This window comes from Alnus glutinosa, chromosome 1 (assembly GCF_958979055.1).
Source record: "Alnus glutinosa chromosome 1, dhAlnGlut1.1, whole genome shotgun sequence".
In the NCBI taxonomy this organism is placed as follows: Eukaryota; Viridiplantae; Streptophyta; class Magnoliopsida; order Fagales; family Betulaceae; genus Alnus; species Alnus glutinosa.
In genome coordinates, this window is record NC_084886.1 from 21,492,458 (window position 1) to 21,507,216 (window position 14,759).

Here is a 14,759-nt window from a genome sequence, read left to right on the forward strand (position 1 = left end):
AGCCTGCCGCTTCCAGCCCAGCTTCAATAGAGATACTTCGGCGCCGCTTCCAGCTCCGCCACCTGCTTCGCTACTTTTCTCTCTCTCTCTCTCTCTCTCTCTCTTCGTCTCTCCCTTTGCTATAAAATACAGAATATGAAAAATTTCAATTTTTTTTGACGAAGATATAATTTTCCTTTTTTCATCGGAGTGATTTTCTGCTTTCAATGATTTAATTTTTTCATCTAGGTAATTTTGTTAATATAAATAATTGAAACAGTCAATACCAATAAATAACCCCAAGGATAGCTCAATTGATTAGAGCATGGGACAATAGGTTTGAATCTTTATCTTCCTCTTGGGCCAGCCACCTGAGTTGTGTGGGAGAGTTTTTACAGATTTTTGACTATCTGCTCATGATTTAAGGTCAAATGTCTATAGTGACGTCGAATATTATGCTAGGATTTAGTTTTTCATTTCCTGACAAAGCAGTCATCGTGTTCAGAAAAAAAACATGCTCTTGCCGACACTTTCAAACATACACGTGAAGCTATCCACCATTATTCCACTCTGACATTAAATGCTATATTACTAACACGTGGGAATTGGCAGGGACACATCTCTCTCATCAAAAAAAAAAAAAAAAATGATGAGATAGCCAATACTTGGACGATGTTTTTCTTCTTCTTTTTTATTTTTTATTTTTTTTTAAATTATTATTTTTATAAATAAAATGGACTATTATTTCTAATTAAGATAGACTAAAAACTTGATATCACTATTCACTTGCCACATTGCTATTGCTTGCCTATGGGAATTGGCGGTAACATGAGGATAAAATAATAATAAATAATAAATAATTTTTTTTAAAAAAGAAGCAACTTTCTCCTTCTCTATCTCCCGTGTGAAACTCTTTGGACTCTCCTAATCTACAGGAATGGGCTTGAATAACTAAATTAAGCCTGAAGGTGCATGCTGTTGATATGATGCTCAATGGTCGACTGTTAATCCAAATTGTGGAGTTCCTTCCCTGTATGTTCATTTTCAAATTTTCCTACTAAAGTTATGCTTTGTTTAGATCAAATACGTACAATTCGTCGCCACGCTTTGATCCCGGCGGACCAAAACTTAATTATGCACTGATCTCAAGAGAAAATTTAATATGGAGGCTCATAACCTTTTTATTTCGTGTATTCACAGCTTTGCCAACTCCTCAGCAATTCGAGCTCACCCAAAAAATAAATATAATAATAATAAAAAAAAAAACTTCACAACACTCTGAGCTTCCAGTTGTTTTAAAATTATCTTTCTAAAGTTAAAAAACTTTCAATTCCAACAATCAAGCTTCTAATTAGTAGTAATGTTCTCATTCCATTAAAATTTTCTGTTAAATTTTAATTGAGACCATTGATTATTAGAACAATTTTTGTATTTATCTATTTTTAAACAAAAATGGTCGAGACCGCAAAACCATGGCCATGCTTGGTCGTGGGTCAAGCAAACCCACGCCCAAGCTTGGAGTGGGTCTCTGTGACCCACGACCAAGCTGGCCGTGGTCTTAGATAGAGTCAGAAACCCATGACCAAGCTTGGCCGTAGCTCTTTGTGAGTCTGTGACCCATGGCCAAGCTGGCCGTGGGTTTCTTTCCCACGGCCATGCTTGGTCATAACAGGGGTATTATTTTTTATTTTTTATTTTTTTAATTAAAAAATATATGTAACTGGGGTATTATAAGTGTATTTCGATAAAATGAGCATTTTTGAAACGTTTTGATAGTTTTGAAGGTCAGAGTCCAAACGTTGGTAGTTTGTTGAACTACTTACAAAACGGCTAGCAGTTTAGGGGGCTAAATTATAATTTTTCTAAATATTTAATTATTAATACAAGGTGAATGATGAATACAAGATTGGAACTTGTAACTTAACTCTAGTATTATGATAAATTATCATTTATTTAAAAAATTTAAACTAATAAAAATAATAAAATAAATAATTTAATTAATATTTGGGATAATTTTATGACTGGTTCTTACAGTTGGCCTAAATTACAAATCATTCCCTGTAGTATAAAAAGTTCATAGAGAGTCCTTGTAGTATACTATAAATACGAATCACTTCTTGAATCCGTTTTCCGTCCATCAACATAACAGATTCTGTTAGTTTGCCAGGTCCACCAAATTAATAAATTCTGTTAATTGGCTTAAATTACGAATCACTCTTTGAACCCGTTTTTCGTTCTCCAAACATAAAGATGATTAATAAGACCTAGCTGCCATCTGGAATGTGTAAATAAATGGCGGCCTAGTTCCTTCTCCAACCTGTGCCAACGCAATCTGTTTCTTGAGTTTAGGTGCCATGGCTTTAACTGGTAAGCTGGAGGCTGTTGTAGAGATCAAGTCCGTTGCCGACAAGTTCTAGAGCGTCCTCGGCAGCGAAAATCACCAACTTCCCAATGCCTCCCCTGATAAGGTCCACGGAGTCGAAGTCCATGAAGGTGACTGGAAAACTACCGGCTCTGTCAAGCTCTGGAAGTATACTGTAGGTAAGGCTCCACCGATCCACCGTTCATTCATAAGTGTTAAATATAATTAAATGAAATTTTTTGTTTTTTAAATTAAATTAAACTTTTTAAATAAGTGGTGTTTAACACGTACATTTGAGGTAGATTATGAGTTTGAACTTAACGCTCTAATATACTGCATTTTAGTTGAAATCACTTTTACTTATGAAATAAATGGCGATTTAACACTATAAATAATGGTTGGGTTTCAGTTGGCCCGGGTTATAGGTTTTGAAAATACCATTATGTGAAGTTATCTTTTCATATATTCTCACTAAAAAATAAAAATATAATAAAGATGTATATATAGCAAGGTTCTTTCAGATTTCTCCTGGACATCACATTCCCGAATCGCCAAGTTATTGTAATCCTTGACGTTGAAGTTAGTACTCTTGGAAGCTGGAACCATCAATTTAGACTGCAATTACATTCTAAAAGCAACATGTTCTGCACTACTATTTCATCAAGTTTCTTCCTGTTCTTATATTTTTATTACCAACTAAGTCATATATAGTTAATTGGCCGATTGTAGACAGTACTTGCTAGTCAGTACTGCACCCTAGATCGAGTTTTTTTTTTTTTTTTTTTTTTAATGTGTTTTTTAAGAAAGCTTCATTTATAACCACTGATCTTTTATTACTTTTGAAAAAAGATATTCAAACTTTAAAAAGTGTCAATATATATAATTTAAGGTATCCATCTTTTAATTTTTTTCAATTTCAACCATTCCTTAGAATTTTCTATTAAATCTTGTTAAAATTCTCAAAATACCTTTCTTTATTGTTTTAGGAAAAAAAAAATAAAAAATTGTTTGGATTTAGGTATTAGTCAAAATTTAACGAAACTTGCAAAAATACCTATGCCTGAATCTTTGAAATTTAGTATTATTTTAAATACAGAGGTATTTTGAAAATTTTGATAGGATTTAAATGAAAATTCAAACAGAGTGTCGAAATTGGAAAACAAAATTGAAATAAGGATACCATAAATTGACAATTTTTAAAGTTTGCATGGGTATTTTTTTTCAAAAGCGATGAAAGATCAGGGATTTGAAGTGAAGTTTTCAATTTTTTTTTTTTTTTTAAAAAAAAAATAAAAAATAAAAAATGGAACTTGGGAATCTTTTCTGCATGTTAATTCTCGCATGAATTTTCCCCCAACCAAACTGATGGCCACCTTTTATTTTGTTTTGACAGAGGGAGAGGTTGAGGTTATGAAGGAGAAGGTCGAAGTAGACGAGGAAAAGAAGTTGGTAATTCTTACTGCTCTGGATGGACATTGCCTTAATCTTTACAAAAGCTATAAGATTATCTTTCAGGTTACCCCAAAGAGTGAGGGAGGCTCGGTGAAAATCACACTGGATTATGAGAAACTCAACGGCAATATCCCTCCTCCCAACAAGTACCTTGATCTTATTGTTAATCTCATCAAGGATCTTGATGCCCACATTCTCAAGCCATGCATAATTAAAGGGTCTGAATGAATTTCTCATGGTATATCTATAAAGGGCACGGTAGCCGCCAACCATCTTTAATAATTTGCATCTTCAACGATATGGGATAAATAAATAAATCTTCGTCTTTCTCTCCCTCTCCAATTGAAGTCTTTAATTTCTTTTATTTTAGGTTTAATGGACAAACTTTGCATTTGTCCATATTCCCATGTTTATTTGTGATGGTTTGTGGAATGAATAACCGATTGGATTATAATGGAACGGATTTTGGTTTATCGTTATGGTAATTCCTGTAATCATGAGATTGCAAATGGATCCGATGAACTAGATGGAAATACAAAATTGATGCTCCTCAGCGCCTCCCAAACCTATGTAAAGTTCAAAAAGATCTTTACTCCTCCAAAGAGAATACAAAGCAGCAGAAACATAACAGTCTTCAATCATTCAATCAACATTAATCATTACAACTAAAACATTTGTTAAGAATCATCTCATAAATTGTAACAATTACACTATTGTTACTTTTTGATTGGCTTAATTCGATGAACAAAATTATTTGTGTTTGTAATTTGTGTCTATTTGGAATTTGCTTGGTGTAATTGTGGTCTTGAACTAAGTGTTTTGATGAAGGACAGAATGCCTCGTCTACAATCTCGTGTACAGCTCGTCCGGACAAGCTATCTCTTTAAAAGAGCCACATATTGCCTCGTATGCAATCCTGTTTGTAGCTCGTCCGAATGAGCTATTCTTCAAAAGATCCATAGAAAAGCTCATTTGCAACCTCGTCAATAGCACTAATTCGTTCCTAGTCTACATTTTTCAAAATGTAGCTTGCCATGCCACTGGCATTGAGACATGTTCTTCTTCCCAAACTGCAACTCTTGGGGTAACATCCACTTCTTCAGCCTTAACGAGTGCTTCTGTCAAAATTCCTCCTCGAATTGAGCCCACGCAATAGCCTCATCGATCCCTAATTCCATAACTAGCCAGCCCATCTTGGAAAACAGCATTCAAAACGCATAATGGGTTGTACGAGTGGACAGTCATGCCTTTTGGGCTATCCAACACACCTACCACGTTCATGCGGTTCTTGCATCAAGTGTTGTAGCGTTACATGGGAGAAGTTTGTTGTTGCGTACTTTGACGATAATCTCATCTATAGTCCCTCACATGAGACACACTTAGTACATCTCAGAGAGGTTTTTGAAATAGTACAAAAATAGTGTTTATATGTCAATCAGAAGAAGTGTTCCTTTCTTACTACGAGTGTTACTTTGCTTGGTTTTGTTGTATTTACTGATGGTATGCATGCATATTAGTCTAAGGTGACAGCAATTCTAGAGTGGCCAACACCCATGAGTATACATGATGTCAGGAATTTCCACAGATTGGCGTCATTTTACCGACGGTTCATCCGAAATTTGAGTGCATTGATTGCACCAATCAGAGAGTGCTTAAAGGTTTGGACCTTCCAATGGATTGAAGAAACCGATACAAGTTTTCAATTAGTGAAGCAGAAAATGACAGAAGCAACTGTTCTCACTCGTCCAGACTTCGAGAAGATTTTCGAAGTCAACTGTGATACGTTTGGCATTAGTATTGGCACTGTCCTAAGCCAAGAGGGGCGCTTGATCGCGTTTTTTAGTGAGAAGTTGTCAGGGTCAACGAAGAGCTATTCCACCTATGATTTTGAATTCTACGTCATTGTACAGTCTTTGAAGCACTTGCTTCACTACCTGGTGCAAAAGGAGTTCATCCTTATCACTGATCATGAGGCCCTCAAGTATATCAATGGCCAACAGAAGCTTAACCATAGACATGCCAAATGGGTTGCCTACCTTTAGGAATTCACTTTTTTCTTATGGCACCAATCTGGGACCTTGAATAAAGTTGTTGATGCCTTGAGTAGGCAGGCTGTACTTCCTACTACTATACATACCAAAGTTGTGGGTTTTGACACTTTTCTGAGAGTTGAATATGGTAGATCGTTCACTTGGAAAGATATTTGCTGAGGTGTCTGTAAGTAAGCGCAGTGATTATGTTACTCTTAAGGGTTATTTGTTCTGTGGTTACAACTAAGCATTCCAAATAGTTCATTGAGGGAACAGATAATTAATACGAGAGTTGCATGGAGAAGGTCACATTGGGAGAGATAAAACTTTAGCCTTGGTCTCATCAGACTATTACTGGCCCAAACTAACTAGTGATGTGGCACGTTACCTTGAACGATGTTTTATTTGCTAAAGGTCCAAGGGAACCCTCACAAATGCTGGTCTATACACCCCATTACCTGTGCCTGATGGCCCATGGCTCGTTGTTGGCGTGGATTTTGTTTTGGGATTACATCGCACACGAAGGAGCATGGATTCTATTCTTGTGGTGGTTGATCGATTTTCCAAGATGACCTATTTTGTAGTTTGGCGGAAGACGATGGATGTCACCTGAATTTCTCACCTATATTTTCGAGAGATTGTTCACATACATGGGGTTCCAAGATCTATTCCATCGAACCGAGATACAAAATTCATGAGCCATTTTTGGAGGAGTTTGTGGGAAAGGATAGGGACCCAGCTTAAATTCAGTAGTACCTACCACCGCCAAACAGATGGTCAAACTAAGGTGGTAAATCGAAGCTTGGGAAATCTTTTGAGAAGTTTAGCAGGAAATAAGCCGAAGTAGTGGGATTTGGGTTTATCATAGGTAAAGTTTGCTTACAACTGATCTAAGAATAGAACGACTTAGCTGAGCCGTTTTGAAATCGTGTATGGACAAAATCTGTCAGGATTGCTTAACTTGGCACTCATTCCCCGTATTGGTAGATTGAGGATTAAGGCTGATGAGATGGCAGACTATCTCCGAGGCGTTCATGACCAAGTCGAGAAAGAGATAGAAGATAGCAATGCCACATACAAAGTACACTTTGGCAGCCATAGACGCAAGGTAACTTTTGAGATTGATGATTTGGTTTGGGCTGTACTCACACGTGATCACTTTCCTGTCGGTGACTGTAACAAGCTGCGAGAGAGGAAGATTGGGCCTTGTGAGATTCTGCAAAAGATAAATGATAATGCATACTGGCTACGTCTTCCAAGTCATTTAAAGACCTCTAATGTGTTCAACGTAAAACACTTGACTCCATGTTTGCTTAATGCTGACAAAGACAACTTGGAACTCGAAGACAAGTTCTTTCCAACTTGGGCAAACTGATTCAGGAGAAGATTGACTTTAGGGTGGATTAATTATTTTATGCATGTGTGTTTTATTTTTCCTTTTCAAATAAGGATTGAGTTTTCCTTTTCTATTAGGATTATGTGTTTCTTTTCCAATTAGGATTTGTTTTCCTTTTCCTTGTTAAATTAGGAGGTACTTAGTCTATATAAAGGCATCTAGTCTTTGTTATTTTTCAATCAAGTTTTGATGTATCAATTAACTTTTAAGTTTTTTAGAGTTATTTCTCTATTTACTTATTTGAAGCAATTATGGGTTATTTTTTTCTCTATTTGTTATTTTCTTTATTCTTGAATTACCTTTTCTATCTTCAATTCATAGTTTTTGCTGCTATCATATGCTGTCAGAACAATCTTAGTTCTGCCTAGCGTCACACTCTCAAACAACTAAAAGCATAAAAAGGTTTAAGGAATTAAACATAAACTTCAAAAATGAACCCAATACAAGGAAAATCTAGGGTTTAGAGATTTACCTCAAATCCATTGATGAAAACAGAGTTCTAACACAGATAATCACGTTTCCGGTGGTAGATTTGGCTTTGGACACTCCCTTGAATCAATACCCAAGCCTCAAACTCAAACCCTAGGAAAGAGATGAGAGAAGCGCGAAAGAGAGAAAGACTTTGGGAAGAAAAATGAGCTGAAATCACTTTCAACCTATTTTTATTATCGTGACTCGCACAACCAAGTAAGTGCTCATATGAAGGATTAAGTGCCTACGAATACAACGCGTTAGAACTCCATTGCCGATGAGCCATTCTGTCCAAACCTTGTATGCAGCTCGTCCGGACCAACTGCATACGAGCCTCTCGGATTTAACCTCGTAAGCAACCCCGTACGAATGCCACATCGGACAAAAACCACTAGGCCACTCATCTTCAATGTGTTCATGTGCCATTGTGGACAAACCTTTTGTACTCCACCTTGTATGCAACTCATTCAGACGAGATTGCGGACGAGCACACTGAATCAAATTTTCCTTCTTCTTCTAAGGTTTGTTTTGATAAACTTTGATTTCAAACTGACATTCGGGACACTTCTAAAAATTTAAGGCGTATTACTTTCCAACAAAACCATACAAATACACACAAATGCCGAAATTATTTTCTCAGGCATTACATCTCTATTTCCTTATAAAAATACCGTCCTCGAAATTCAAGCTTAACATAAAGTATGCTTACAATATATGAGAATATACTTCAACATAATGTAAAACATTTTCATATTTGAGTTCACTCGATCAAACAGCTGGATATCAACTCTGCATATCCCGCTTGACTTCCCATGAAGTTTTTTTACTTGAATATCAAAAGGCTCATAATTAATGATGTGTAAAAGATCATGAACACATTTCTGTATCTATGACACATAGAATACGACATGTACTCCCGCCAAACTAGGTGGTTACTCAACTAGATCTAAAAGCCACCGGGCTCATGTTTTTTTCACTTGGAAAGGTCCTACGTACATTGAAGTTGAACTTGTCATTTTTGCTAAAACGCATAACACCTCTTATTGGGGACACCTTGAGATATAGAAGGTCACCAATTTCAAATTCAAAATTCAAACTTACAACGATATAAGTATAATATACTTATATGTGATTATATATGATTCTCATTAAAAAAAAAAAAAAAAAGAAAAAAAAAAGAAAAGAAAAAAAAGGGACTGTGGGAGGGAAGAAGAAGAAGCTAATTAATTAGGTCCATTTAATATACTGCATGTTATAACACCAATCCCCAGAGTCAAAGGTATGCCAGCTCATGCAATCAATTCATCCCATAACTCTGCATGTGTATGGTTCAATAGAAAGTTATAATTTAAATGCAGAAACATCACGAACGTTTTATCGACTATGCCCAACTTCTTTTCCTTTTTTTTTTTTTTTTTGGCCGATCCATTTTCTTTTGTCGAAAGATGAATTGAGCGAATGTGTCTTAATTATGAGTTGTACGAATTATTAGATGTCTACCTATGACTGACACTTTATATTGCTTTCTAGTAAAGAGGTCTTGCTAAAAACATCAATTCCGATCCCACAATGTTTTAAGCTTTATGAGGAGCTATTTTCATCCACAGATCGCCTAACGTGGATCACGTATCCATACTTTTCTTCAAAAAAAAGACACTTCTCCTTTGTTAGTAAGTAGTTGGAAAAAGGACTTCGATCCACACAATTTGTGAAAAGATAAGCAATAATAGAGCGCATATATTATTTGCTTTTGATGTTCGCGGATTGGAAGCTGTGCTACGACCATGGCTCCATATATATAAGAGGTAGCTAAACTGGTGTTCTCTCAACTCCAATGCCTATAATATTTTGGTTATTAAATATATATATATATATCGTTGACTGATTTTTGAATATTTTAGTAGATAATATGGATCTTACTGGTAAGCAAGATGTCGACGTTGAAGTCAAGTCCCCTGCTTATGAGTTGTACAACGTCATCAAGAGCAAAATCCACCACCTTCCTAATATCTCCTCCGACAAAGTGCACGGAATTGAAGTACGTACACGAGGGTACACGAGGGTGACTGGGAAGCCTCCGGCTCTGTCGAGCTTTGGAAATTCACTGTAGGTAAGGCCGTTTTAATCCATATATTGTCTGGAAGCTCACGTTTTTTGTAATCGTTAGTCAGTTCCGAATCTTATGCTCCGTTTGTCTGGCATAAAATATTTTTTTGTACTTTTTAGTGTTTGGTGTAATAAAAAATAATAATCAACAGAATTATTTTTAGACCGTAATTTTTTTTTTTTTTTTTTTTTTTTTTTTTTTTTTTTTTTTTAATTTTTGAAAAACATTTATGGTTTTGACATCCGTAAATTGTTTTATGGATTTAAACTCTTCATTCTTACACATACGTTTGTGGGAATTTGTCATCGCTGAGCATTTGAGTTTGTTGGTAACTCGAATCTACTGCCGAAGGTTCTCGAATTTTAGTATCCGATTGCTGGAACCCGTCGGAACTGGCCAAATTCTGGTGACCATCTTCGGAATCCAACGAGCTCCGTTGGAATCCGTCAAAACAGGCCGGGCATTTTTTTGGTGCCGGAATGTGGAAATTTCTGCCGGAATCTGGTGACGTCCGGCACCTGTCATCGAATTCCAGCCAGACTGGTCAGATTCCGGATTCTGGCCGGATGTTGCCGAATTCCAACAGATATTTCCAGATTTTGGTGGCGGTTGCCCGAATCCGGCGATCGGTTGCTAGAATCCAGTGAAAGTGGTCGGATTCCAGCCGAACTAGTCAAATTCCGGATTCTGGCCAGATGTTGCCGGATTCCGGCAAAAATTTCCAGATTCCGGTGGCGGTTGCCCGAATCCGGCGATCGGTCTCTAGAATCCAGCAAAAGTAGCCAAAATCCGGTGAAAGTGGAATGAAATCTTGTCACTGATTTTTTTACCGTTGGCGATTTTTTCGTAAGAGCCAAACGTCGAAAAATATTTTAAAAAAATAATTTTATTAAAACTATTTTACGACAATAGATACTTTAGATCCAAAAAAACGAAGCATTAAGTTTGAATCCTATGTCAAAGTAAATTAACAATACTATTCTCTACTGCCTTCAGCGCATGAATTTTCCGAGGCAACCTAGCTAGTTAATTAGTTACTTTAGACCATAAATTAATAATTAATAGTAGAAAAACTAGTTATTAAAAAATGCAGCCCGTTTTCCACTTATTTCTTCTAAATACTCTAACTACAGAAATTTTTTTACAAATTGAGTGCTGAAAAATTCTTCCAATTCAATTTGTAGAAGTGTTACGTGTCTTTTGACATGTGAAAACTACATATTATTTTAATAAGATATGATACATTGACACTCTAAGAAATAACTTCTAACCACCTTTACCCACGTGGCCGGCAACTTTTATTTTATTTTATTTTTTAATAGAAAAAAAAAATCCTAAAGCTAGGTAGGGAACCACCTTGCCACATGGATAAGGTGGTGAAAAATTATGTTTTGGAGTGACAAAAATCATATCTCTTTTTTAATAGCATGTGTGCATTTTTAATAGCATTTTAATTAAAAAAAAAATAAAAAATTGTGCTTCACACATATCCAAAGGACACATGACACTTTTAGAGATTGAAATAGAGGAATTCCTACAACCTAGTTATAGGAAATTTTTATCCATATTGTAAATGTGGTTTAGGTCACGATTGCAACTTAATTATGAGTTTTGCATCATACATTTTAGTATCAAGGCTAAGAGCATGTTCGAAATTGTATTAAGGAGCATAAAAAGTGCCTTTAGTATATGAAATATTGTGTCAAGCAATAATAGGTTCGTTGCGTAGAAAACTTAAAAAAAAAAAAAAAAAAAAAAAAAAAAAAAAAAAAAAAAAAAAAAAACACATTTTTGCTTTAAAAAGCCAAAAACGGCATGCGTTTTGGGATAAGCTTAAAAATTATGCTTTTTCTATGGATAAAAAATCTATTTCTCAACATATATAATTCCAAACAGATAGTCTAGTAGTTTATTTTTTTCATGACCAGCTTCTTCAATTTCATTTTGTACAAAGAAAACAATAAAAATAGGTTAGTACATACTTAATTTGCTTATCCATTTTTTAGTTTTCTTTTTTTTGAGGGAATTGAAGTGGGTATGGTTCATAATTTGTAAGTACAATGTTTTCGTAGAATATCCCAAACATACTTTCAACGATCGATCTTACAATATTAATGTTCTTATTTGGATTTTTTTTGCTTGGTATATATGTTTTCTCACAACGTACGTAGTACGTACAGATTAAGTGAATTAATTTGAGGGGTACGTAATTTTCTTTGTGAAAGCTTAGAAGGTAAGACTGAGACCATAAAGGACAAGGTTGAAATAGATGAGGAGAACAAGTCCCTGACTTTCACCGCCTTAGAAGGAGATCTCCTGGCTCATTACAAGAGCTATAAGGCGACTGTTAAGATTAATCCAAAGGCTGAAGGTTGCTTGGTGAAAGTTATTGTAGATTATGAGAAACTAACCTCATATGTTCCAGCTCCTGACAAGTACCTGGATTTTGTTGTTAGTCTGGTGAAGGATATCGATGCACACATACTGAAGCCATAAAACAATTAGTAGCATCCTTCGAGTAAGAGAATAAATGTTTGGAACCTCTTAGGGCGACTGGTTTCCTGATGGAGTTGTGTTTTGTCTTGTGTGAAAGTCTGTGATTTGTGGTTGATGTAGGTAAAGAATTAATAAACATGTGAATGCATATGATGTAATGAATGCCATCACAAGTATTTGTAAATTACAACAAAAAACGAAATATTGATATAACATATATTGGGATTCAAGCATTGGGAGATCAGTTTTTTATGTTTGACTTTGATATAATATTTGGGAATTCAAAGTTAACAACACTTCAAAATTGAAAATATAATGAACACTTATGACGACAGAAGCTCTATACCGCTCATGTCGTCGTTGACGCTCCGTCGAAAATAATAATAATCTTTAGCGATCACTTTTGTCGTTGCTAATACTATTTCCATGTCCTTGAAAAGTAGGCATGTGAGGTATACTTTTCTTTTTGATATCAAAATATCAGCGACAACAAGGTGTGCCATCGATGATATGAAAATTATTAGCTGCGGCAAGGCTTGTCGTCGCTGATATCAAACTTATCCGTGATGACAAGGCTTGTTGCTGCTGATATCTGTGATAAATTTTAATTTTTTTATAACATTAATTTTTGTCCAATTGATGTTTTAGTTTGTATTGATTATGATAAAAAGATATACAAACTAAACTAGAATGGAACTTACAAAACATGTTCTCCAATCAAAAAACATTTTTGCATAGGAAATTAATTATGACTAAAGTTGTTATCATAACACTGTTTCTAAGCAAATTAAAACATGCGATTACCTTACAAAAGCACCCTCACTGTCACTACAAAAGCACCCTTAAATATGTGACCTTTGGATGAGGGCAATCTTTTAGGATTCCACGTAATCCTAATTTTTTTTTTTTTTTTTTTTTTTTTTTTTTTTTTCCATTTAGTTGGATTTAAGTAAAGGAAATCCATATGCCCGTCGATATATGGATTCCATCCCAACTATCTCCCGGTGGTAATTTGAATTTCCTCGTCAACACTCACAATGATTTAAATAAATTTTTATACAAAATCACTAACCAAAATTCACTTTTGCTAACTTAATTAACCACTTTTCAGGACCTTACTCCAACGGCTTATCTAAACTCATTCTCTATTTTATTAAAATAATAAATTTTAGAATATTTTATTCATTTTAATTAAAAACTCGTCTCTACCAAAAAAACACCAAAATAAAACTCTCATTTCTAGAAACATAATCATTGCCCTATTCTTCGTCATCACCAACACAGTATCACTAAAAAGCCATCACAAGAAACCAAATAACGATCATAAATCATAGGATTTAAGTAGTAGTGACTATTTTTTAGGATTGAAGAAACTATGAGCCAAGTATCACTCTTAATTGAAAAACTATGTAAAAAATGTGTAATTTGCTTGATGGAATAAATCAGTAATACATTGGCTTTATATACAGAAGATGAACCCCTCCCTTTTTCCTTATAGTACATTGTATTTTTTTTACTGTCTTTTTCTTCGAACGTTTTTTTTTTATTTATTTTTTCATACGGATATTTTTCTTACGGTCATATTTTACAATGATCGTTTCGTTAAAATTGTCATTTTTTTAACACAATAATTTCTTTCATGGTCAGTTTTTTAACTGCCATTAAAGTTCACTACTATTCTATACCCTGTTATAGAAAGAATTACAATCCTTAAACTATTTATACTGTAGTAACTAAGTTCGATTAAAACTAATAAAATTAATATCATCAATGAAATTGGAAAAAGTTGTAAATGCCAATACGAGGTTTTTTTTTTTTTTTTTTTTTTGTGAGGAAGTAAAAAATAACTACTAATTGATTATAATCACAAGCAACCGTGAGAAAAGAAGGAAAAGAAGGGAAAAATAAAAAATAAAAGGAAAGAGAAAAAAGAAAAGAAGGGAAAGTGAGAGAAGGAGAGAGGCCAAAAAGATATATTGAAAAACATATGCATGTGAAACTCCATAGTTACACTATTCACAAATCCAAGACAAATCTATTTTGTATTTTTAGTAGATAATGGGAAGGAAGGCTTTTTTATGATTTTGCTTAGGTATTCTAGCTAAAAGTGAGAAATAGATAATCTATTGGCATGGGAATGCTCTTAGCTTTGGAATTTTTTTCTTTTCTTTTTTCTTGTAAAGGACAAAAATGATCACATTCCCTTTGCCATAATTTTTAATTCCAAAAAAGAAAAAAAAATTAGTTAAAAAAAAATTAAAAAAAATTAACCTTCTGGCCCATACCACAATTTATATATAGTTTTTCTTTCATGTCATTTTTGTTTAGTTTTTAGTTACTTTTATATGAAACACCCTTACGTATTTGAAGAGAGAAACGTAAAAATATTTTGGGAAGAATAAATAACTCGTACAAGATGCTTACGAGTAAACTGAACATGTGAATATCATATTTCTGGGAATCCAG

The 14,759-nt window shown here is 34.5% G+C and overlaps 1 protein-coding gene across 1 annotated transcript; it reads left to right on the forward strand.

The window, feature by feature from the left end:
- Positions 1 to 1,598: 1,598 nt before the first annotated feature.
- Positions 1,599 to 4,230, forward strand: LOC133853668 (MLP-like protein 328). Its single transcript, XM_062289701.1, has 4 exons — positions 1,599 to 1,653; positions 1,756 to 1,763; positions 2,397 to 2,520; positions 3,735 to 4,230. Exons 1-4 carry the CDS (start codon positions 1,599 to 1,601, stop codon positions 4,019 to 4,021), a joined length of 474 nt encoding a protein of 157 aa, XP_062145685.1. The 3' UTR covers positions 4,022 to 4,230.
- Positions 4,231 to 14,759: the final 10,529 nt, after the last annotated feature.